The following is a 24,345-nucleotide window of genomic DNA, read 5'->3' as shown; positions in this document are numbered from 1 at the left end:
ATGCCACACCATGCGATCGGCTTGTTTTTGGAAGCAACCCTTCATCAAGTTCCAGTCGATGACTTTGAAGTTCCATTGAGGGGGAAGTTGGCGCCAGAACCCCCAGTATTCTACTGCAGACATTTAGACACGGGTGGAACCGCGGCTTGTCACGAGAAAGTATTGTAGGGATTGGAGGCATACGGGGACATGGACAATGGAAGGGTGGAAACCACAGAGTAGTGGGGCCGATTTTGAGGAAGAGAGTACCTCAACAAAAGTTGGCAGTGACGGTCGGCGGATCCACATTTTTCACCCCTCCCTAGTTGCCAACTTTGGCACAGTTGACAACCACTACCTCGCTCATTCCTCTATTTGGACAGAGACATGGGCCAGTCATCATGACTCCACCGACAACCATGACAGATGTTATGATTCCACAGACAACCATGACAGATGTTATGACTTCACCGAGTATTTCACTAGATTCAGTTGCACCAGCAGCAGAGATAGTAGAGATGCCAACACCAGAGCCTGAACCTCAGGTTTGATTAGATGTGATTGGCTCTGATGCTATGGTCACCATATCTTCCTCCTTGTTGGCTGAGGCCCAACCAACCCAGCTAGTACTGCCAGCACAACCAACACAACCAATTGAGAGCATTGAGCCGACACAGGTAGCACAGCCCGAGAAGATTGAGGTGATGGACAGAGCCAGTGCATTCCTATGACAACAATTCTGACTCATTCTTGTAGAGGTCGGTCCCTCCATTCAGTCCCCGAGGCATGTTGAGGTATCCCTAGGAGCAACTGCTATATTAGAGCCACAGGAGGTGGGAGTACCACAGTCCGAGGATGTGCCCGGAGAGGAGGCGACATCAGATGTGGACGTGGCTACCACAGGAGAGGCAGAGATGGATACTGATGGGGAGTGGAATATCGATGATGTGGGAAAAGAGGATTATGGGTCGGATGGGGATAGATGCAAGGCATACATCAAAGGTATGCAGGTTGTGATGGAGAAAGGACGCATCATTGCATATCAGGCTTTGACTCATAGGAAGGAGCTACATTTGATCCAAGTTTACATTCGGGGGGTCTGTCCTGAGCATTTTCACTCCTGCTTTGAGGCCAGGGGATGGCCAGCAGTGGAAACATCAGAGATGTTGGCTGATTGGGCTACCGAGCTTGAGTTGGGACCATGCAACACTCCTATGGAGAAACTGACACACGAGATAGTAGGGGTATATAAAGGCGTCTATTATGCTCATAGGTGTGCAGAGGCGGACAGGGCATTAGAGAGGATTGCAGCTGAGAGGTCTGTGACAGTTGAGAGGGAAATTAGAGAGAAGTTAGCTGCTGAACTGGTTAGCCAACAAACAACATGGGCAATCGAGTGCGAAGCGCTCTTGCGAGATAAGGAGAATGCTGAACAAAGATTATAGGCGGCCGAACAAGAATTGCAGACAGCTAAGGCCCAGGCCATGGATGCAACACTTCTTTTGAAGGAGGCAGTGGAGGTTAACACATGGACACAGAAGGATTTACACATTTGCACAGATCAAGTTTATGAGTTAAGTCGACAGCAGAGCACTCCAGGGATGCAACATCCTCCCTAGTCTATATTGTTCTATGTTTGTATGTTTGTTGTCTCCTAATTTTGTTAGTTTTTTTGAGTTACCAAGAGATGACTTTTCTTTTTTGGGGGGGATGATGTTGTCCGACAAAAAGGGTAGTTAGACAGTTATCGGTGTGGACATGATTGTGTTGTTTCATTGGACCGTTTCGGACATTATAAATGTCATGAACACTTATATATTTTGGCATCATTATCATTGTATGAAACATCATTGCTATGTACGGAAAGCATTTGATAATGAATAGTATTTCGCATTGATTATATATTTCTTTCCTGTTCACCTACGGGTTGAACATTGTATTAACAAGTTTTTAATCAGTTTAAGTATATGAACCTATCCAATATTAAAATTAAGCATCGAAGGTCGTAATGCCACCATTGCTGATAATAACAAATCCTGAAAAAGATCAAAGGTTAATCAGTTGTTATGAAGATGATCAATCATGACCCTTCGATCATTAAAGGGTTTGTTCCTTTCTAAATATATGTCATGTTCCCTTCCAAGGAGTAACTTCCCAAAAATTCAAACTTAGCCTATTCTCTTACATCCCAATAGGCTAAGATGTTGGGTGGCCAAAGTATAAACCTTATTGTATTGTCCCCAATTTTAATAAAATACTATAAATAATTAATGGTCCCAAAATTTAAATAATATTATTTAGACCTTTAGTTATTTAATAAAGGGGCCCAATTTTTATTAATTATTCGTAGGTGTTTGCCGTGTCAGCATTCTTTTGTAAATTGTCAGGAATTTTTTCCGAAGGGGTTATTTATGTGCAGCATTGTAGAAAGTTGTTTGTATATGTGATTTGGTTTATTTCTTTGTACTGCAAATTCTTGTTCGAATTCTGTATTGAACGCCATTTCGAAAGTGGAAGATCTTCCTTACTTGGCTATTCTAGTTTTGGTGGGATTCAACCCTCACCCTATTCCGTCTTTATATTACTTTGCTTCGGATCTGGCACATTTGGAGCGCCATCTTTGTTTTGCAAATATAATCTTTTGAGTTTCAGCAATAAATTGTTAGATCTCTGTGTTGATGCATGCTTCTGTGTCTGAGTATTATTTGGTGTATTTAGTGGATTATATCTTCCCCTCAACATCTCTAGCTCACTCCCGTCGGCACATTCCTCAAACAGTACCATGGCATCATAACTTTTCCTCGAGTACTTAGGCACTTTCACCTAGGTGCTTCCTTCGGGTACTTTCCCTCGGGTGCTTTCACTTGCGACTTTCCCTCAAGTACTTTCCCTCGGACACTTTCCCTCGAGTGCTTCCCCCCCTCGGGTGCTTCCCTCGGGTGCTTCCCTCGGGTAGTTTCCCTCAGGTACTTCTTATGAGTGTCTTCCCTCTAGAAACCTTGGTGTGTTGTTGGGGAACATCACAGTGGTATTAGAGTTAGTGATCTTGCTAGCCTGTTGGGTATTGAATTCAAATCATGGCGCCGAGTGATGGGTTGGTTGATGCACTGAGAGAGCTAAGAAGAAGTCAACAAAGGCTCCACGAATGGGCGAAAGAAGCACTCAACCTCTTGACGTGCAGAAGGTCATTGGTGACAACATTCATTCCTAGTGCGGAGCAATAGGAAATGCGAACTCTCACGTTGGTTGAGATGTTGAAGAAAATTAAGCAAGATAGGGTGATTGGCGGATGGGAGAGAGACATATCTCTGAAGGATTATATAGAATTGCAAATGAAGTATCCATAATCTCAGCACAATAAACTCTTCAACAATAGTCTAAAGCGGGAGATTTATAAGTGGCTCTTAGACACGGCATTGTTGTCATAGCATAGATCTTAAAGATCTCTTATAACATATCCATCTATTGGATGATATTACTTTCAGATTAGAGACAGCAAGGGCTGTATATTGCATAATTTTATTGGTATATTTGAAATAGCAAGTACTTACTATAACACTCTTCTTTGTCTTTGTGAGCACATTGCAATTCATTATTGTAATTCAGTTATAACAGTAATATTGATTGTTCACTCTTAAAACATTAAATTATCAGAGAAGTAAGACAACGGATTTTAAGTGTTTGTCCCAATGTCCTAAATTATAAAAAAAGGGACTTCACAAAATATTACCTTAGGGTTTTCAACTTTTTTATAATTCCTGTTAACCATACCAAATACTCGCCTATTTCTACGTCGCCTGAAAATTCTTGAATCACCTAACTAAAAACAAAACAAGACATTTACTTCATTAAAAGGAGAACTAGAATATACCATAACAAAACATCCTGAATTGGAAAACATGATACAAACAATATGGATAACATGGGTGCTCTTTTATGAGCAAGAACCTAATGATATTAAATGGACTAAACAAAACTATTAATAGGCCTGGAAAAGTAACAACCACTTCTCCTGGGTTGGGAATCTAAATGTGATAGCACATAGCTTTTCAACCTCTACAAAAGATTTTAAAAATTCCATGGTTCAGGTGGGTAGGAATCCGAATGGTCATTGGTTCTGGATGATCATCTTCCATAATATTGTTTTTTAATACCTATTAGGATAGTTTCTCTATAGGCCTCAAGTAAATAATTTGAACTCCATTTGTCATCCCTGGATGTCACAAGTGCCTGTGTGATGTTTTCTTTAGTCTAACTGTAATTTACGAATTTGGATAAAAAGATGTTAAGTCAAATTGTTAAAATTGTTCCACTTTCTATTAGTTTGCAACATTTCTAAAATTTAAATGAAAAACATATATATGATGGTTTGAGAAAAAAAGAGCCAGTCATCAATGAAATCATTTATTGTTATTTGTTTTCTACATTTCGAATGTGTTCATCTGCTGACACAGGCAATCTCAGAAAAGGAAACACAGTTAATTAAAATTTTGGCTACTACTCGTTTGGAGAAGGATATTGGGAAAGAAAGTGAAGGTCCAGTTAGAGTTGTTTCTTCCACAGAAGGCGCTTCTTTGAACATGGAGAATTTAGAAGAGCAGTTTGAGCCAGATGGCAAGAAAACTGATGGGAATGAAAATGAATTGAGGACTGACATGATTGGTGCTACTGAAAGTAAAAGCCAGACAAATCAGGAAGGAGATTCCAAGGAGTTCTTAAATAGTGATAGTGGGGTCAGATATGATCATCTTCTTGCAGTTCTCAAGGGGATTGATTCATATCAGAGCTTCTTAATTGATCTTGATCAACAAATAGCTGAAATGGAAACAAAGCTACAGGTTTTGCACAAATTCTCATGTTTGTTGCTTGAGGATGAAGCAGAGAGGTTATCAAATCGAAAGGTGAAGGCAACAATAGAAATCCTTGAAGCATTGCAAACTGCCAGAGCAAGGTATGCTGATGTATGTTATGTCCACAAACTCTAGTTTGCGAGTTGCATGGAATTGTGATATATATGGATCATCATACAGTTCGGTAGTTGTTTTATAATGTTATAGTCTTTGTGCATATGCACACCAACATTCATGTCTTGGGGAAGAAGTGCGCTAGGGAGAGAAGTTCTGATATTTTTTTGTGTACACAGAATTGCAGGTGCATTAAGTCATCGAAAAAAGTCCATGTGAATGGTTTTTTGGCCTCAAGATATTACTTCAATAGCCCAAGGTAAAATGTATCATTTGAATCTTGTTTACTTCAAATTTTTATATTTTGGGATAAGAGTTTTTCTTGGCCAGTTATGGATTTTATGTACACTATTTCTTTATATTAACTTGCAAGGAGTAATATTATTGGTCCTGTGTATGTTTTGGTCAGAACAAGTTGCAAATGATGCCCAGAAAGGCTGAAAAAAATTCACTGAGAGATAGAAATGCATGCTTGTTTGGAAGGTGTCAAGACCAAACAAACTTTGTCAAATGGTTTGGATATCGAATACCCTAACCTTGGTCAATCTCTAAAATTCAACAATGTATTTTTGAGGAATTACTCCATGTTTTGTTTTTTTCCCGTGAGGTGCTCCAATGATCATCTCCTCTGCAATCCCATTCTACCTTGAGATAGACAAGATATGAAGCTGTATTTCTATAGAAAATTCTGAACTGGAGATTGCTTGGTAACCAAGGATGGTATGGAGTTGATTGTTGTGTCTAGTTTGCTTCTGTACTATCTATTGGAAGAGCTGTAAGCAACGAGCGATACATTGAAAAGCCAATATCTAAACACAACGAAAAGAAAAAAATGGGATTGTGGGTTTCATGGAAAGCTGTCTCGGTTGTTACAAGTATTAATGATTAAAGGTGATCAATTTCACGCTGGATTTCATGGCAATGTATACATATATTAAAAACACATCTTCTAGTTCCAAATAGCGTATTATGTTATTAATTATTAATTAATTAAGCCAGCAGTAAACCACGGGAGCCTCAAATTTCTTTTGTTTCGGTCAATATTTGTCATGTATACGTACGCAATTATTAGTAAGCCAAAGTTTAGATGGACGATGAGAGAGAACCGAGAATTAGGCACAGAAGAAAGTGTAATAAAATAATAATTAAATTAGAAAATTAGAAAAATAAACCAAACTTAATTACAAGAAATTAAGAAGATATAATTCAATAGTGGTTAGAAAACAAGAAAGTACAAAAAGAAAACCAAAATAATACATATAGAAATATATTTTTATGCAAATAGATTGTAAATTCCTTCTTAACTATAATTGATTATGTTAAGAGTAATTAATCAATTAATAATTAATCATTATAATTAATGAATATAGTTAATTAATTAATATTTATGATATAATTAATTGAAATATAAAGATTATATATTGGTTAATATTGTTAATATTATTTTTGATTAATGTAAAAATAAGTTTTAAGGGATTTGGAATTGTGTTCAAATATTAAATCGAAATATAAAGTATTAAGATTCTTTGGCGCAAGCAACATGCCATCCAAAGCCAAATATCAACCATATAAAAAAGTATCTAAATGTTGCCATAGATGAATCAATGAAGAACCAACAACCAAAATCCACTAGGATTTACCTTTAGTCCCCTTCTTATGGGACCTAAGGGTCATATCAAATGTTTGTGATGAGCACTTAGATTGTTTATCTTTCACAATGATCCATGCTTCCTCAACTTTAGTAGCAACAACCTTCCAACTCAAAGAATTTGGAGCCAAAGACCCAACATCCCTCAAAGATGTCGCAAGTAGCTCAGGACTAGCCAACTCAGGGCCATCCTCGTCCAACAAAGGAGGAACGTCAAGCCCAACAATGCTAACTAAAACAAGAAACCAACAAAATCACTATCCTCAACTAACGGAGGAGTGATTGAAGTGATATTAACAACAACCAACTCAGAACTAGCTAGAGCATTACTAGCAGGTCTAATAGAGCTTTACCATTAGACTGAACATAAACATTTCGAATAGAAGTGTTACTAGTAGGCCCACCTCTTGAAGACACTACTAGCATGAATGCTGATGGTATTCCTTTGGAGGAGTATTCTAAGCATTGCCAAAGCATGTGGAGATTGTTAGCATGATTGATGTGTTGCATTCATGACTATGTTTGTCATTGATGTCAACATAACAATATTTTTATGAAGACTAGCAGAGTAGCAGACAATGAACGAGGTAGCATGGATAGAGAATTGATGATCTGATCAAGCACAGTTAAGGATATGTGCTACACTATGTTCTGATGACGTGGTTAAGTGTGCATGAAATAAGTCGAAGACATGCAATAGATATGTTTGATCTACAGAGAACAGTAAGCAGACACAATACCTGAGAAGTAATTTCTGATGATTGGATTGTATCTCCTAATAGAGATAGAATCTTGATATGCAAAGTTATACAGTGACAAAAGACAATCTGATGATGACGTCAACGAGTGCGCAAGGTCTGAGTTCGCATGTGTGAGAAGTTGTAAAGACTGTGAGCCGACAATGTTGTGTAATTGTAAAATAATTAATTATCTTAATGTGGTCCTATTATAATTAATTAGGAAAACCTCAAGGCTGACTTAAGGAATTGTTTTGACGACAAGGTATAAAGGAAGGTTATTTTCCTTTTGGTAAAGTGTGAATGAGATGTGGATGAATTGCGAAGTGTGCTAATAAGAGCAAAGTATTTGGTAAATGTGAGTAAGCGATCCAAGGGATTATTGGATGCGAAGTTGGTGATCTAGTATCGAGATCAGAAGTAGTCCGGTTGACAGGACAAAGGAAGAGGAAGTACAAGTACAATTCATTTCTATTATTCTACAAGGAATAATATAGAGATCAATTGGACAATGAGTTCAACGATCTTGCCCCTGAAGCTGTTTGGATAGTGGGTCTATTTGTCTTCTACAACTCCTAATAGGGTTGGCACAACTCCTAACATGGTTGAAATCTTCTAACAACGATTCAAAGTCTCCTAACATTGATTGATATGTACTGAATGTATTTGTTGACTCCTAACAGGGTCCATCCTCTAACAAGGAACATTTATATTAGTACATCATTTGTGGGTACCATCCCCACCGGGGTTTTCCCTTTGATCAAGGGTTTCCCTAGTTAACATATCTGGTGTTATTGTGTATGAGTATCTTGTTATGGTTGCTGATTATATTGCTCATATTGTTAATAATTAATAAAGTTGATTTTTGTTATAATAGTTATATAACTAATTCCCCCCCAGTTATATTGGTGGACTTTACTTTCTAACAATTGGTATTAGAGCACCAAGTCCTTGAAGAGAAAGTTTAACAACTTTGGGAGATCAATGGTGGGTCATTTCAGAAAAGAAAGTTTGAAGTCTGATGAATTTAGTCTTGATATTCAGAAGATGGAATTCCTTGGTGAGATATTAGAATTGTGTACAAAACATAGCATTGAGTTTCCGGATCCAAAATCTTTTTGTTGCATACAAAATAATAAAGATACTAATGCAAGTGCAAGAAAGGAGATATCTTGATTTGAAGAAGATAGGAAGATTAAAAAAGGAATAGACTTGCTTGTGATAAGAGAACCAAATGGTAAGAAAATTTTCAAATGTTGGACTTGTAATGAATTTGGCCATTTTGCTTCTAAGTGTCCTAAAAGAGAGAAAAAGTATAAGAGAAATTTCAAGCCTAGAAGACGTAGAGATTGTTTGTATGCAAACGAAGATGATGAATCCGAGGAAAGAGTTCAGAGTGAAAGTGATGACGAGTTAGGATTTGTGGCTATAAAAGAAGAGAGTTTTGAAATTGAAATTAGAGAAGAAAAAACCCTAGTTTCTCAAGTTGAAAAGAAATATGATTGGATTATAGACAATGGATGTTCACATCATATGATTGGTGAGATGAACAAGTTTGTTATGTTCATAAATCATGATGGAGGAATTGTTAGAGTGGGAAATAATGTAGCTTGTCACATCACAGGGATATCATCTATTACTCTTGATGGAAAGATTAACACTGATGATGTTTACTTTGTTGATGGTTTGAAGCATAACTTGATGAGTGTTGGATAGTTGGTTGACAAAGGTTATCATTTGTAGTTTACAAAGAAGACTTGTATCATCAAAGATAATGATGGTAAGCTAATTGAAACAGGTACAAGATCTAGATGTAATGTGTTTCAATTAAATCCTACTGAGATGACTTGTTTGGTTGCAAAAGTGGATAACAATTGGTTATGGCATAAAAGGTTTTGTCATATAAACTTTGATAACATTGTGAAGGCTAGTAGTACATTTGTAGTCAAAGGTTTGCCTAGAATCATGAAGCTTGCTAATGTTGTTTTCAAGGAATGTATAATGGCTAAACATAAGAAGGTTTCATTTCCTAGCAAGAAGTTCACTACTACAAAGAAGTTGGAAATTGTTCATACATATTTAAGTGACCCTACTAGTACAAGAGGTTTCTATGGAGAAAGGTATTTTATGATTTTTGATGATGATATCACTAGAATGATGTGGGTAACATTTCTTAAAGAAAAGTCAGAGGCATTTGAAAAGTTCAAGATATTTAAGAATAGAGTTAAGAATGAATCTGGTGTAAAGATTAAATGTTTGAGATCAGATAGAGGCAAGGGGTTTAACATGTTTTGTGAAGAGAATGGAATTAAGAGACATCTATCTTGACCTAAGACCCCTGAGCAAAATGGGATAGCAGAAAGGAGGAACATATCTATATCAGAGGTAGTGAGAGCAATGATGTTTGAGAATGATGTATCTAAGACATTTTGGAGGGAAGCAATCAATACACAATATACACCATGAACAGAGTGCAAATCATAAAAAAGTAAAACAAAACTCCTTATGAATTATGGTTTGGTCATATACCCTTAGTGAAGTGTTTTAAATTTTTTGGAAGTAAGTATTACATAAAGAGAGATGATGATATTGGTAAGTTTGATCCAAGAAGCAATGAAGGTATTTTCCTTAGTTACTCATTGAAAATCAAAGCTCATAGATGTTTTAATCATAGAACTAAGACAATTGTTGAGTGTGCAAATGTGAAAGTGGATTAAAAGTTTGGAGTTAAAGAAAGGATGATGGATTACAATTTTGATGAGCAAGATGATAATCATAGATCTGTTAGATACAATGTTGAAGTTTTCTTTGAGACTAACAATGACTTGTAGAATGATGTACAAGTTGTTGAGCAAAGAGGAGAACAAAGATCTAAACCAAGAGAAGAGATAAGAGTTGAGGTAGCAACTCTTACACCAAACAAGACTTTGGCAAAGAATCACCTTGCTGAACAGATTATTGGTAGCAAAGATAAATGAGTGATGACAAGAAACAAAGTACACGAGGGAAATATGCTTGATTTCTCAGGTTGAACCTAAGAGCATAGATGAGGCATGCAAAGATGATCATTGGATCCAAACAATGAAGAAAGAACTAGATTAGATTGTGAAGAATGAGACATGGGAATTAATTCCTAGACCTAAAGACAAGAATGCTATAGGAACTAAATGGGTATTCAGGAACAAGATGAATAAACAATGTGAAGTTGTGAGAAACAAAGCTAGATTGATATGCAAAGGATATTCACAACAAGAAGGCATAGATTATGAAGAAACATATGCCCTTGTAGCTAGAATGGAAGCAGTAAGAATGTTCTTCGCTTATGCAACAAGTAAGAAGTTTTAAGTGTATCAAATGGATATAAAGTCAACATTTCCGAATGGAGAACTTGAAGAAGAGGTTTACATTGAGCATCTTGAAGGATTTCTTTTGACATAAGAAAAGGACATGGTATGTAGATTGAAGAAAACACTATATGGTCTAAAACAAGCATTGAGAACCTCTTATGCAAGATTGGATAAGTATTTAGCAAAACTTGGATTTGCTAAAGGTACGACAGATAGTAATTTGCAATTGAAACAAATTGAGAATGATTTGTTGATCATTGTGATATTTGTTGATGACATAACTTTTAGAGGTAATGATGAAGCAAGTGATAAGTTTGTTGAAGAGATGAAGAATGAGTTTGAGATGAGTATGATTAGTGAGATGAAGCTTTTCCTTTACAAATTGTGCAAAACAAAGATGCTATTTTCATATCACAAGCTAAGTATTTGAAAGACTTGTTGAAAATATTTGGCTTGGAAAGTTGTAAGCTTGTTGGTACACCAATGACAACTGGTCACAAGTTATTTAGCAAAGATAAGACACGTACAATTGAGCAGAAGAATTATAGATCTATGATTGGAGGTTTGTAATATCTGACTCACACCGTACTAGATATAGCGAATGTAATTGGGATAGTAGCAAGATTTCAAGCTATTCCCAAAGAATCTCATTATGCAACAGTAAAGAGGATATTTAGATATCTAATGGGTACACCTGATTATGGATTATGGTATGATAGATTAAGTGATTTCACTTTATGTGCTTATACTGATGTGGATTGGGCAAGCAATATGGATGACAAAAAGAGCAGTAGTAGTGGAGCATTTTTTAGAAGATTGGTTTCTTGGCTGAGCAAGAAACAATATTGTATTTCACAGAGTACAATTGAAGCAGAGTATGTAGCAGCAACAAATAATTGCAATCAGATCATGTGTATGAAGTAGATGCTCAAGGATATTGGGATAGAATTTTTAGAACCTATTATCATTGTGATAACACAAGTACAATGAGTATGTCTAAGAATCCTATATTGCATTCTACGACTAAGCATATATCTATTAAGTATCATGTTTTGAGAGAGAAAGTTGCAGAGAAAGAATTTAGATTGGAGTATGTAAGTACTAAAGAGTAGATTGCATATGTCTTTACAAAGCCCTTGCCTAAAGATACATTTGAGTACTTGCGAGGTATGCTTGGGGTTATGCCCTTGCCCACTTTTGAGTAGATGATGCAAAGATTGCATTTGTCCAGTGGTATAAAGCACTATTGTTTGACTGGACTGAATGTTGATGCTTCCTATATGGGGAAGTATCTGAGATGAACAGAGTCATCAAGGACTCTTGGCAGCTGATTTAGAACAATGTCTTTGGACTCTCGATCTAATTGAAGGCTTGGAGCAGATGATTGCCATAATGAAGCCTTTGTCATTGATGTCAATGGAGGAGAGTATGCATGAAAAACATCTCCTATGAATGGGGAGAGAGAAGTACCATGAATGGAGGAGAAGATCCTTTAATGGGGGAGAAAGTATATACATGAAAGACATCTCCTATGTTATGTGATGGGGGAGAGATTGCATAAAAGACTGAGAGTTGTTCTTGAGAATCAGAGTGTGAACAATTGATGTCGATCCTAAAGAAGAGGTGCAGACATAATAATGTTCTTGTGAGTTTCAGATTTGATCGATGAAGAGGAATTGAAAAGAAGAGAACAACAACAACAACAACAATAGAGTGTTGATTTGGTATTTTTGGAACTTAGATGTTTTTCATCTATGTTGCCATCAATGCCAAAGGGGGAGATTTTTAGCATGAATGATGATGGGATTCCTTTGGGGGACTATCCTAAGCATTGCTAGAGCATGTGGGAGATTGTTAGCATGATTGACATATTGCATTCATGACTATGTTTGTCATTGATGTCAACATAACAATGTTTCTGTGAAGACTAGTAGAGTAATAGACAAAGAATGAGGTCGTACAGATGGAGTATTAAAGATCAAGTGAAGTGCGGTTAAGGATGTATTCTACACTGTTTCTTGATGACGTGGTTAAGTGCGCATTAGGAAAGTCGAAGATATGCAGAAGATATGGTTGAATTATAGATAACTCTTTGCAGACAGAGTACCTAAGAAGTTGTTTTTGATGTTGGGATTGTATCTCTTAACAAAGATAGAATTGTGATATGCGAGGTTAGACAGTGATAGTTGACAATCTGATGATGTTGTCAACGAGTGCGCAACATCTGAGGTCGTACATTTGAGAAGTTGTAAAGACTGCAAGCCGATAGTGTTGTGTAATTGTATAATAATTAATTGTCTTAATGTGGTCCTATTATAATTAATTGGGAAAGCCTCAAGGTCGACTACAGGAATTATTTTAAAGTTAAGGTATAAAGAAAGATTATTTTCCTTTTGATGATGTATGCAATTAAGCAGAATATGTGAAGTATTTGGTAAATGCGAGTAAGTGATCCAAAGGATTATTGGATGTGAAGTTGGTGATTTGGTATTGAGATCAGAAGAGGAAGTTTGGTTGACAGGATAAAGGAAGTACAAGTACAATTCATTTCTATTATTCTATAAGGAATAATATGGATATCAGTTGGACAGTGAGTTCAGTGATCTTAACCTTGAAGCTATTTGGACACTGGGTCCATCTTCCTTCTACAACTCCTAACATGGTTGGCACAACTCCTAACAATGTTGGAATCTCCTAATAGGGGTTCAAAGTCTTCTAATAGGGAGCGATATGTACTTAATGTATTTATTGACTCCTAACAGGGTCCATCCTCTAACAAGGAACATTTATATTAGTACTTCATTTTGTGGGTACCATCCCCACTGGGGTTTTCCCTATGATCAAGGGTTTCCCTAGTTAACATATTTGGTGTTATTGTGTATGAGTATCTTGTTATGATCGTTGGTTATATTATTCACTTGCATAAGGATTAATAAGGTTGATAATTGTTATAATAGTTCTATAACCGATTCACCCCTGCCTCTCCCCCTCTCTCAGTTGTATTGGTGGACTTTACTTTCTAATAGAGGTCAAGCATCATTTGGAAAGTATGAATCAAAAGTATAAAAAGAAGGGTGATAGGACTAAAAGACACATGGAATCCTCATAAGGAGATGAAGTTATGGTTCATTTGAAGAAACAAAGATTTCCTGTTGAGACATAAAAAATTGAAGATGATGAAGTTTGGACCTTGTATGTTCTTGAAGAGATTTGATTCCATGAATGCTTATGGAGTTAGTTACTTGAAGATATGGATATTTTACCTATGTTCAACATTGTAGACCCGGATGAGTATCATGAAGCTAAAGGAAGTTCAAATAATGATTCAAATGTGAAGAAACAATATCCTAATAAGCAATTGAACATGATAAATAAAGTATTGAATAACATAATATGAAGGGGTACAAGAAGTAAAGAGTATAAAGAGTATCTGATCAAGTGGAAAGATTGACTAATTGAAGTTTCTTCTTGGATTTCTTAGGATAAGTTGGATCATTTTGATTCTTCTTAGGTATCAAAGTGAGATACTCACTTTCTTATCAACCTTGAGTATCTGATGCAATAACATATTGGGTTCAGAGAAACCTTGCATCAACAAAAAATGTAATGCTTTCACTTTTACAGTTTGCTAGTTTATTTTAGTTTGTTGGTCGATTCAACATTCCTTTAATTTGTTTGAGTCATCATTTTCTATGTTTGGAGTATAATATGAATCTAGTCTTGTTATTTTTCCTAAGTTCACAACTTATTTGGATCTAGGTTTCTTGAGTTGTGATTTGTTCTCTCTTAGGGTAGCAGGTTCTTACTTGTTTTCATGATCATTTATGGATTTTGATCTTGCAATGGAAATCTATGATTGTTGACCTTTAGTGGCAGTTCTAGCTACGTTCTTGGATTATGTGAAGACCTAAATATGTAATTGTAAGATTTCAAATAGTTTGTCTTTTTTTTCCTTATGATTTGGGACCATACCTATTTTTTGTAATATGTTTCCTGTTCTTGGGGAATGTTATGGATCATGAGGCTAACCTATGTGTCATGATGCCTACATATTGTAACATAACATATCTCTTAAGGAGAGCTTAGCCAGAGAAATGACAATGGTTCATTGGAATTGGTTCTAATGTCTCTTACCAAATATTTTAAGCAAGTAGATATGCATGATCCTAGCATGTAAGAAGGGATATTGTCAAACACTTGTACATATGACTTTCCACAAATAAATTTTGAACCCACTTTGTTCCCTCTAAGTACTTGTTTCTTCCATTGTGTTTACTCTTGCTTTATGATTGGAATGATCTCTTTGAGGTCTCTCCATCCAAGTGATGACATCACAAAGTGATAACCATGAACCCTACTGTATGTACCTTTTAAGGTAAAATACTTCATTATTGACTTCAAAACCTCACATTAGAGAGGCTTGATTTTCTTGGGTTCATAATAAGTAATTTTTCCTTTCACCAGAAATTCATTTTCTTCCTCCTTCGGAAACCTTTTTACAGCTTTATTATAAAACTTTTTATCCTTGAAGAATTTCATCCCCTTTCTAGAAAGGCCAATATCCTCCAAAATTAGTTTCTTGTCAATCACAACCTCTTTGTCAAATAGGTTCATCATGCCATTGTTCCACTCTCGAATGAGATCCTAGTGAATTTCCTATTGTATCCATGAATCTTCTCAAGATAGAGATTCACCCCACCTTTCCTTAACCTATATTAAATAGCTTCATTATTCTACCAGTCCTTATAAGTAACACATTCCACCCATATTCAAATTAATAGAGTCGAGCACTAGCAAGTTCAAATTCTAGATTGTGTTGGTCAAAATGGAAACACAGCAAAGAACTCCACAAATTTACCAAAAAAATGTGTGATATGTAATTAGAAATAATGGTAATCTATCACGTAAGACAATCTCCACCACCCACATTGATTGTCATATCACCATGAATCTTCTCCATCTTTGTTTGAGATTTTTCTAGCTTTACCATTGATCTAATCATATCTAACGAGAGAGATAGTGTCTTTATTAAAATTAATTTTTGCTTCTGAAGAATTAATTGCTTGATATTGAACAACAATGTGAGCTAGACCATATACCACCTTAGAGAGAGATAGTGTCTTTATTAAAATTATTTTTTGCTTCCAAAGAATTAATTGCTTGATATTGAACAACAATGTTCGCTAGACCATATACCACCTTATTGGTCTCATGTTAGGAATGGGTAATATAACACCTTTTAGAGGTTTGGATTATAACTATTGAATTATGGTCATTATGATCAATATACCATGAAGCTTTATATTCACCTTTCAAACACTTTATAATATTGTGGAATCTCTTTCAATTCACTCATTTATATGACTTAACACCTTGTAACTTTTAAGGTTTGGAAGGTACTCATGGCGTCTGCAAGGTGGCTAGTCTAAATTCCCAAGGTAAGTAACGCCACAACAATACAAGTGCCATTCTCATCTCTTACAACTCCCTTGTACCTATACGACCTAGATTCTATATTTCTATGGAAGTTTCTAATAAAGTGAAAGGGTAATGTAGTATTCCATAAAGTTGGATGATACAAGATTTCTTGACTGGTTGAATCAAAATAAATATTGAACCACTAGTCGACTACAAGTTCATCTTTTATTACTTATAGATCAGTACCATTTAACATTGACCTAATTTATAATTTCTTACAAGTTACTTTCATTTCTGATTTTAATTTTATAGTACAATGCATTTGAGTAGAGATTCAATAATTACACCAATATACAAAATAAATAGATTGTACACCAATAAACATTAATTTTAAATTATACCTATTATAACTCTTTTATTTAATTGTGCAATGAATATTTTTAATTTATTTTTGATCAATAAAAGGTACATGCCCATTATATTAATTTCACAAATGTACAATTTTACAAGTCCTCGTTCAAGTGTAGGCATTAGAGGGAAAAATGGGGTGAAGAAAACCCTCAGTATAGCCTGGGACCGAAGTTTGGATTCCATACAGTTGCCCAACTTGGGACTTGAAGAGGGCATTTGCTCTTTTACAAAGAAAATTAGGGGGCATACCCCCTATTACAGGAGTTTAATCAATAACTTAAATTGATAAATATCCAAAAAGGATTGAGAAAAAGAAGTGGAGATCCTCTGTGAAGCCAGAAGAAGGATGGCCCGAGTTCATAATATGCTAAAGTTTCCATCTGCAGTAATCAAACACTCCAAGATATAGATTAATTCTTTCATCAGATTGTTAGCATAAAATTACAGAGCCCTTAGAAGATCATTAAAAAAGGATAGATATGGTGGTGCTGAATTCCAACATACTGAAATCTTATGAAAAAACCTTAGAAGAACTACTATTGGAAACCTCCATGGCCCTTTCACCCCTAGCTAGGACAAAGAGAGTCCTGGACCATTAAGGTCCCTCTAGGTAATAATAAAACATCAAAATTGTATACCCATAATGATTTCTCTTGAAGAATCTGATAAAAAACATCCCCAAATTGGAAAGAGACTGCCAAATGCTTGAAGATATTTCATAAAAATAATAGCCCCTTTCTTGCTGGATGTATATCATTTAGTTTAAAGTGATTCTATTAATATTAATGGGATAGAGCACTGAAGATAAAATACTACATGAATGGGCCATACATAATAATCTGGAATTTTTCTAAAACTTCATTGTTCAAAGGAACCCTGAAAAAATAGTACCCCTTAAAAGAAATTTAACCGACGACTACCCAGACTAGCCAACTACTTGTTGAGAGAAATCAGCTAAAAATATTCCAAAAGACAACAAACTATTTCCATCTCCTTACAATCTGTAAAGGCCACATATTACCAGAATTCACCCAGACTGCTATTGTCTTCCTTATTTAAATTATGTGAATTCTAGGGTTCTGGTTATAGTAGTATCAAATTAACAAAATACCTAGTAATACTTGACAAATAAACAATCTTTTTTGGATTATAAAGAAACTTCAAGACAAAATCAATAAGTAGCATTCAACTTGAATTATTCAAAAACTAACCATCAGTCCGAAGCTCAAACCATATATAAGACAAGAGATTGTAAACTAGTAAACATTAATTTTAAATTATACCTATTATAACTCTTTTATTTAATTGTGTAATGAATATTTTACATTTATCCTTTCCAAACGTGATAGGAAGATCACACAATTAGAAATATATAAAAGGGAACATATATACAAAATCTACTATAGAGACCAAAAATTTGTAAAAGACATGACAAATACAAATTATATAGCACTATCCAAATAGGAAATAATCTCTACAAGAATATTCAAAGGCAAAGCATTTAGAGGAATGCCAAAAATACCATTTTCATATTAATAACTAATATCCAAGAAAGCTATTCAAGGATGATCCATCATGTACAAAAGTACTGAGTGTTGGTAGACAATGTATGCATTATAAAATGAAATACATTTCTTTTGAAACACTTTACAATTAAAAAATTACATATAACAAGAAAAAGATGAAAATTACTAAAATATGTACATTTCTTGCTATCCTTTAAATCCAAGTCTTAGTCAAATTAGCCTCCCTTTTCTTTTGAAAGTACATATATGCAAATTTATTGAGGAAATGACTTTGTCTCTAGATAAATATAATTTTGTAGATGAATATGTACAGTAAATGGAAGGTGTAATTCATGTATAATTGATAAAGAAAAAGGGATCAAGGAATGTAAGGAAGATTGATCCTATTTCCTATTTCATAGTGGAAGGAAAATGACACACTATGCTCAAGTGGGACTCCAGTAGTCTTCCCAATACTTTTCAATGATCTAAGTTTTAGATTGTTCATCAAGTCCTTTTCTTTCTAGATCTATAATGGTAGATTTATCACCTGTCCCTACAAACATCAAAATGGGGAAGAAGGTTATATAAATGGGATTACCTTGGTCAAAATCCATTTTGGACTCAACCTTGAAATGAAACAAAATAAATGAAAACATTCTATCATACAATAGAGTTTAGATTCAAAACATGAAAGTATATCATACCTTGGCAATACAAATTCTTCTTTGAATGCGACAAGTATGTTGATACAATAACTTTGAATTTACACAAAAAATAAAAATGTAAAATATAAAATACAAAAACTTTTCTAATGGATGCAATAGTTTTCTACAATGCTAGAGAATAGAGAGAGTCAATTTGAAGAATTGAATAAATGTGGATGGATGCTTGCACTACAATCTTCTTCCTTTATGGTATACTCATTTTCTTGGTCTTCAATAAGGGGGAAAACTTGATCCATAGACAAATTTTCCTTGGAAACACCTTAAACTTCTTGAAATCTTGGTTGAGATTGCTTTGACATGAAATTTTAGGAGATATCTTGAAATATTGATTATTTTTACCAAAATTTGGAAAGATAGGTTACTTTTTTACCTCTCACAATATTTTAGAGCTCAAAATTCAAAAGAGGACAATGCAAATATATAAATCTCACTAAAAAGAGAGGACAAGCCTCCAATTTGCATATCAATCTAAACACCAAGGAAGATGATGCCCTGGGCACTCTCTTCTCAAGAAGAGGATACCTTGGGAATATTTCATCCTTGATTTTCTATTTAATGTTTGAGGCACCTTCTTGTGAATTGTGTTGGCAAAATGATATATGATAGGCCTATTAAAGGGATTCCTAACAATCAAATGAAGGTATAGCATTTGGGTGTGGGGTTCTTAGTGGAGGTATTCACACCCCACCCTCTCCCAGAAATTCAATAATAGGACTAGTGAATATTCGTTGACTGTTATGTGTAATGGATTTCACCCTCTAGGACATGCCTTTAATTCTTGATTAACAGTTTACTATTGTGGCCACTCTAAATTTCTTTCGTTTATTACTTTTATATTGAATATTTCATCCTTGATTTTCAATTTAAAGTTTGAGGAACCTTCTTATGAATTGTGTTGGCAAAGTGATATATGATAGGCCTACCAAAGGGATTCATGACAATCAAATGGAGGTATAGCATTTGGGTATGGGGTTCTTAGTGAAGGTATTCATGCCCCACCCTCTCCTAGAACTTTAATAATAGGACTAGTGAATATTCGTTGACTATTATGTGTAATGGGTTTCACCCCAAAATAAAACTTGTTGAAGTTATGAGTTAACCTAATGAACTTTTAGATGCCAAAGGGTGCATGTGTAGCAATGGACTAGTTTAGTATCTTATCAAGGAATGAACACACAATGGAAACTCTAAAGTAAAAGTGATTAACCTTTGATAAAGATTCAAGTTGCATTTTAAGGAAACCCTATATGAGGGAGTCTCGTACAATTGTTACCTCAATGAGTGAGTATTTGGAAATTTAGAACACCTTATGGTATTTTTATTATGACAGACTCTATAATTATATTCATACAAGTTTAGAATTATATATATATATATATATATATATATATATATATATATATATATGTGACCTATATGTTTTAGGAAATGTTCGACCCTGGGAAGCATACCCATGTCGGTGTTATGGGTTGAACTTCACTTTTAGTAAAGGGCATTAGGTAAATATATTATTATCTTTTAGTGTATATGTGAATTATAAATCCTTCTTTTTGTATCAGAGTAAATTTTGGAATAAGCCAAGAAAAGGTCTAGCGTGGGATGAGCGTCTTAGTTTGTGTGACTTCTAGGAGGAAGTCAAAGGGAAGTGGGGGAGGATTGAAGACCCCTCCTCGTATATACTTATTTAAATATGAATTTATCTATTAAATCCTTTATAGGATATTTGAATGGATATATGAGCACAACAAGGCAATAGCATGGGAAAATGTTGTTGTTCTTGATAGAAAACATGTAGAGGAATTTATGATAATTATAGCTATCTTAGGTATAATGATTTGATGATTGTTGTAATATAACTTAATACTTTGCCTCTTATGAATTCGTAGAAATTCAAATGAAAAGATTATCAACTCACTAGAAGTTCCCTTAAGTAGCTTAATTTTTAATATTAAAAGTACATTATGATGTGTTAAGATTGTTTTTGATTAGATAAACACGTTTTATAGGGATCCTAAAACCCAATAGTTAAAACATATAAGGATGATAATAAGCGTGAAAGCCCAGCCAAAAAAGTATAAGTTCAGAGGCTGATAATAAGCATAAAGCCTAGCCAAAAAGGAGAGTTCTGAGAAAAGACCAGGAAAAAAAGACAAGTAAAACCACGGCCTAAAGCCAGACCAAAAGCCAAAAGACAAAGAAAAAAAAAAGAACAGGCGAGAGTTATTCCTCGCTCTTTCGCTCCAGCTCTTGCATAACCTAAGCAGTCTCGAAGGCCAGTTGGTTCTCCTCTGCTTCCAGCTGTTGCTCCCTTTGGTTCCCCTGGTCCTGATCAGGAATGTGTTGTCCTTTGCGGAGTCGTCCTCCGTTCTGGCTTCATCCCTGTCTTTTCCTTCCTTATCATCTTGCATTTCTCTGTCTTTGATCCATCCTGTAAGAGAGATGATGTTGTTGTTAATGGAGCTTAACAAAGAGAACATCTGATTCACAAGGTTGTGATTGTAGTTCTCCAGGTTGTGTATCCTTCTTTCTGCCAAACTGAGCCTATCAGCCGAATCCGTCCTCCTGTTAGCATCCAATCCATTCCTTGTAGCCTCAATATGTTTCACCTATTCTTTGACCTCCTCCAGCTCGTGGAAAAGCCATTTGATTGCTCTAAAATTGTCAATCATACTGTTACGAGCATTGTTCAAGAGGTTCATCCCTGTCTCCCTGGCTCTGTCCGAAATAGCCACTATCGCCAGATCAATGAGTTCTTCCAGCCGCTGTTCCTCTTGATTATCCACGAGGATTTGGGGATTCATGGCCTCCCTGAAGATGCCCATCTTCAAAGTCTTGACATTAAAGTTTATCCAAGCTTTCCTCCTATCATTGACCTGCACTTCCCCTTCTGCATACCCTGCATTCTCCTCTTTCTGTTTCTCAGGTTGGGCTTGGAGGTGGACAAGAGAAAGGGGCAACACATACGCCTCCTCAAACTGAGAGCACACTTCCTCCAAACTCTCCCTCTTGCGTTTCTTCCTTCCACTTTCATCCTTAATTTCCTCCTACATCTCCTTAACCACCTCCTCAGACTCCGGCTCCTCCTCATCCTCATTGACTCCCTCCTCATCCTTCTCAGGAGGCTTCTGCCCAAGATCCCCAAGGCTTTTTCTGCTAGGAGTTATGGGGGAGGGCAATTTTTTAGCTTGGTGAGTTGCTAATTTCCTCGAAGAAGAGATCCCTCCTTCCTCAGAGTTCAGGCTCTGAATTTCATCTGAGTCAGAGGAGTAACTGGAGCTACCAGACTCCACCTTCTCTGCTTGAGGGGGAGCGATGCTTATGGTCTGAGCCTTAAAGTGCTCGTGGATAAGTAGCAGCAGCCCCTTGTGCAGAGTTGGGTTTGCGATGGGCTTCTTTTTGAAGCTATCCACCGCCTTGCTCATTGAGGTTAACAGATAATATGGAAAGGAAATATTAGCATTATGCCGAAAATGATTCAATATAACAAAGTGGTGGGTACGAGCTCTATCAAACCTAGGGTCCAACGTGATGTACTCGATAATAGCTCTCAGAACATACCTCCACCGCTTCTTCATGGAGTCGGGGACATAGTAAGTGTTAATCTTTCTCAATACCTTCAGTTCCTTCTCACTCTCCACAAAGTCCCTAACCGCATTGGCTGAGAGCTTCTTATCCCTGAAGAATTTAAAACCCTCGATAGGGATTTCGGTGACAGTCGCAATCACCTCCTCTGTTATCTGGAAGTAGACCCTGTTCATCTTCACCCTGCCATCCTTCCAGGACGCCACCATGCTTTTGGTCACCTCCTGATCAAATCCATGCAACTTCATGATATAATTGGTAACCCCACCCTCTTGTAGCTTTTCCCACACTTTCTCCCTACTTCTCCATTTCTCAAAATCTCCCACCGGCTCTTTTCTGCACCTTCCGCCTACCATTTCTGCACACTGCACACCCTCTTTACTCATGTGCTCCTCACTCTGTGACTGAAAGGGACCACCGAGAGTTACAATAACCTGAGAAAAATAGCCTTGCTATTGTTCTAGAAGTGAGTGTGAAAAGCAACCCACAAAGCGTGTCGATTAATCAATAATGAATTACTGCAGTTATGATTTTCCATGCTTCCATTTTCAAAAGTACCCTTATTTCTTAAAACCTTCATAATCATAATTATAGCTTGATTTTCTCCGTACTTCCTTGGATCTTGTCCAAGTCGATCAAACTTTTAACGTCCGCTGGCAAACAAATTCCAGGAAGCCAAGTCATTTTTTGGTCTGCGCCGACCCCAATGTTTGCAAACTTGTTGGCAATCATGTTTTCTTCTCGAAAAATATGAGTGACGTGGATGCTATTAAATTTGGCGAGGGTCTCATGAGTCTCATCAATTAGATTTGCAATCGTCCATGATGGATGTGAGTTGCCAATGATGCACTTTATAATGTTATTCGAATCCCCTTCGAGCCATAAATTGGTGACACCAATTTCAAAACCCAGTTTTACAACATTGCACGCGGCATTCACTTTTGCAAAATGATTGGTTTGGAATCCTAGCGGGAGAGAAAAAGCCACAATACTATCTCCATTTTCATTCCTTATCATGCCTCCACTACCCGAGGAGCTAGGGTTGCCCTTGGAGGCTTCGTCGAAGTTGGCTTTGTGCCAGCCTTCAGGGGGAAGGAACCACTTGGCTTCCTATCTTTTCCTCGAATTGTCTTTAACCTTCTCCTTGATCCTGCCTCCTATCTCAAATTCTCCCCCCTTCCTCATAGAAAAGTTTTCCTTTATGTTACTGAAAATCTTCCTCCCAACAACTAAAGCCCACTCCTCCCTATCTCTAAAAATCCTATTGTTTCTCTCCTTCCATATGCTCCAACAAAAATAGGGCAGGATCCAGGAGCTAATTTCCTTCAAGACAGATCTATTGAACAAGCCATGCCATTGATAGAAAAAGTCCAGGAGGTTAGAAGGAAAGCACCAACGATGGCCTAAGTCCTGGGTGAGGATGCCCCAAACTGTCCTGGAGAAAGAACAGTGAATGAACATATGATTGCCTATCTCAAACTCTTCTTTACACAAAACACATCTGCTGGGCATGGTGTGACCTCTTTTGATGAGATTTTCCTGGGTTAGAGTTTTGTCCTGAAGAGCCAACCAAAAAAACATGTTGACTTTTGGCGTAAGGCCAGGGATCCAAGCCCTTGACCAAGGGGGAGACTCTTTTAAGCTCCATAAAGCAGAGTACCCAGAGGCAACCGAATAGAGCCCATTGGCATTATCCCTCCAAACTAGTTCATCCTTAGGGTTAAGATTGTTAGGGTATTATGTACAAGAGGTTATATTTTTGTATTCAGATGAGTTATTTGGTTTCTCAGAATTATGGTTTAAATCATAAACATTGCATGTGTTCTCTAGGATACATTTATATAAATCGGTGATAGAAGTTATGGACCTAGGTTATTATGATAATGGATATGAATTAAGGTTTTATGGTTTAAGTGTTCTAATGGAAATCAATATCAGTTGATACGTTCATGTTTTGATACCCTGTGATTCAAGACTTGCTACATTGTTTTGACTATTTAAATATTGAATGGTACTAATGATGCTA

The 24,345-nt window shown here is 36.2% G+C and overlaps 1 protein-coding gene across 4 annotated transcripts in view; it reads left to right on the top strand.

Annotated features, from left to right (window-relative positions):
- The window catches only part of LOC149578649 (forkhead-associated domain protein), a 161,071-nt gene that overhangs the window by 118,831 nt on the left and 17,895 nt on the right, over positions 1-24,345 (top strand). The window contains exons 3-5 of one of the 4 annotated variants that reach the window (XM_089830645.1): positions 4,434-4,930; positions 5,123-5,202; positions 5,353-5,903. In XM_089830645.1, coding sequence (XP_089686771.1) covers positions 4,434-4,930; positions 5,123-5,162 — 537 coding nt within the window. In that variant the 3' untranslated portion in view covers positions 5,163-5,202; positions 5,353-5,903. Of the gene's footprint in view, positions 1-4,433; positions 4,941-5,122; positions 5,203-5,352; positions 5,904-24,345 lie in introns of those variants that run through there. The other 3 variants (XM_089830640.1, XM_089830643.1, XM_089830654.1) reach the window with 3 other exon arrangements.

Source organism: Cupressus sempervirens, chromosome 1 (genome assembly GCF_028749045.1).
Source record: "Cupressus sempervirens isolate cs-2001-9-10 chromosome 1, ASM2874904v1, whole genome shotgun sequence".
Classification (NCBI taxonomy): domain Eukaryota; kingdom Viridiplantae; phylum Streptophyta; class Pinopsida; order Cupressales; family Cupressaceae; genus Cupressus; species Cupressus sempervirens.
This window is presented reverse-complemented; position numbering and strand designations above follow the sequence as displayed.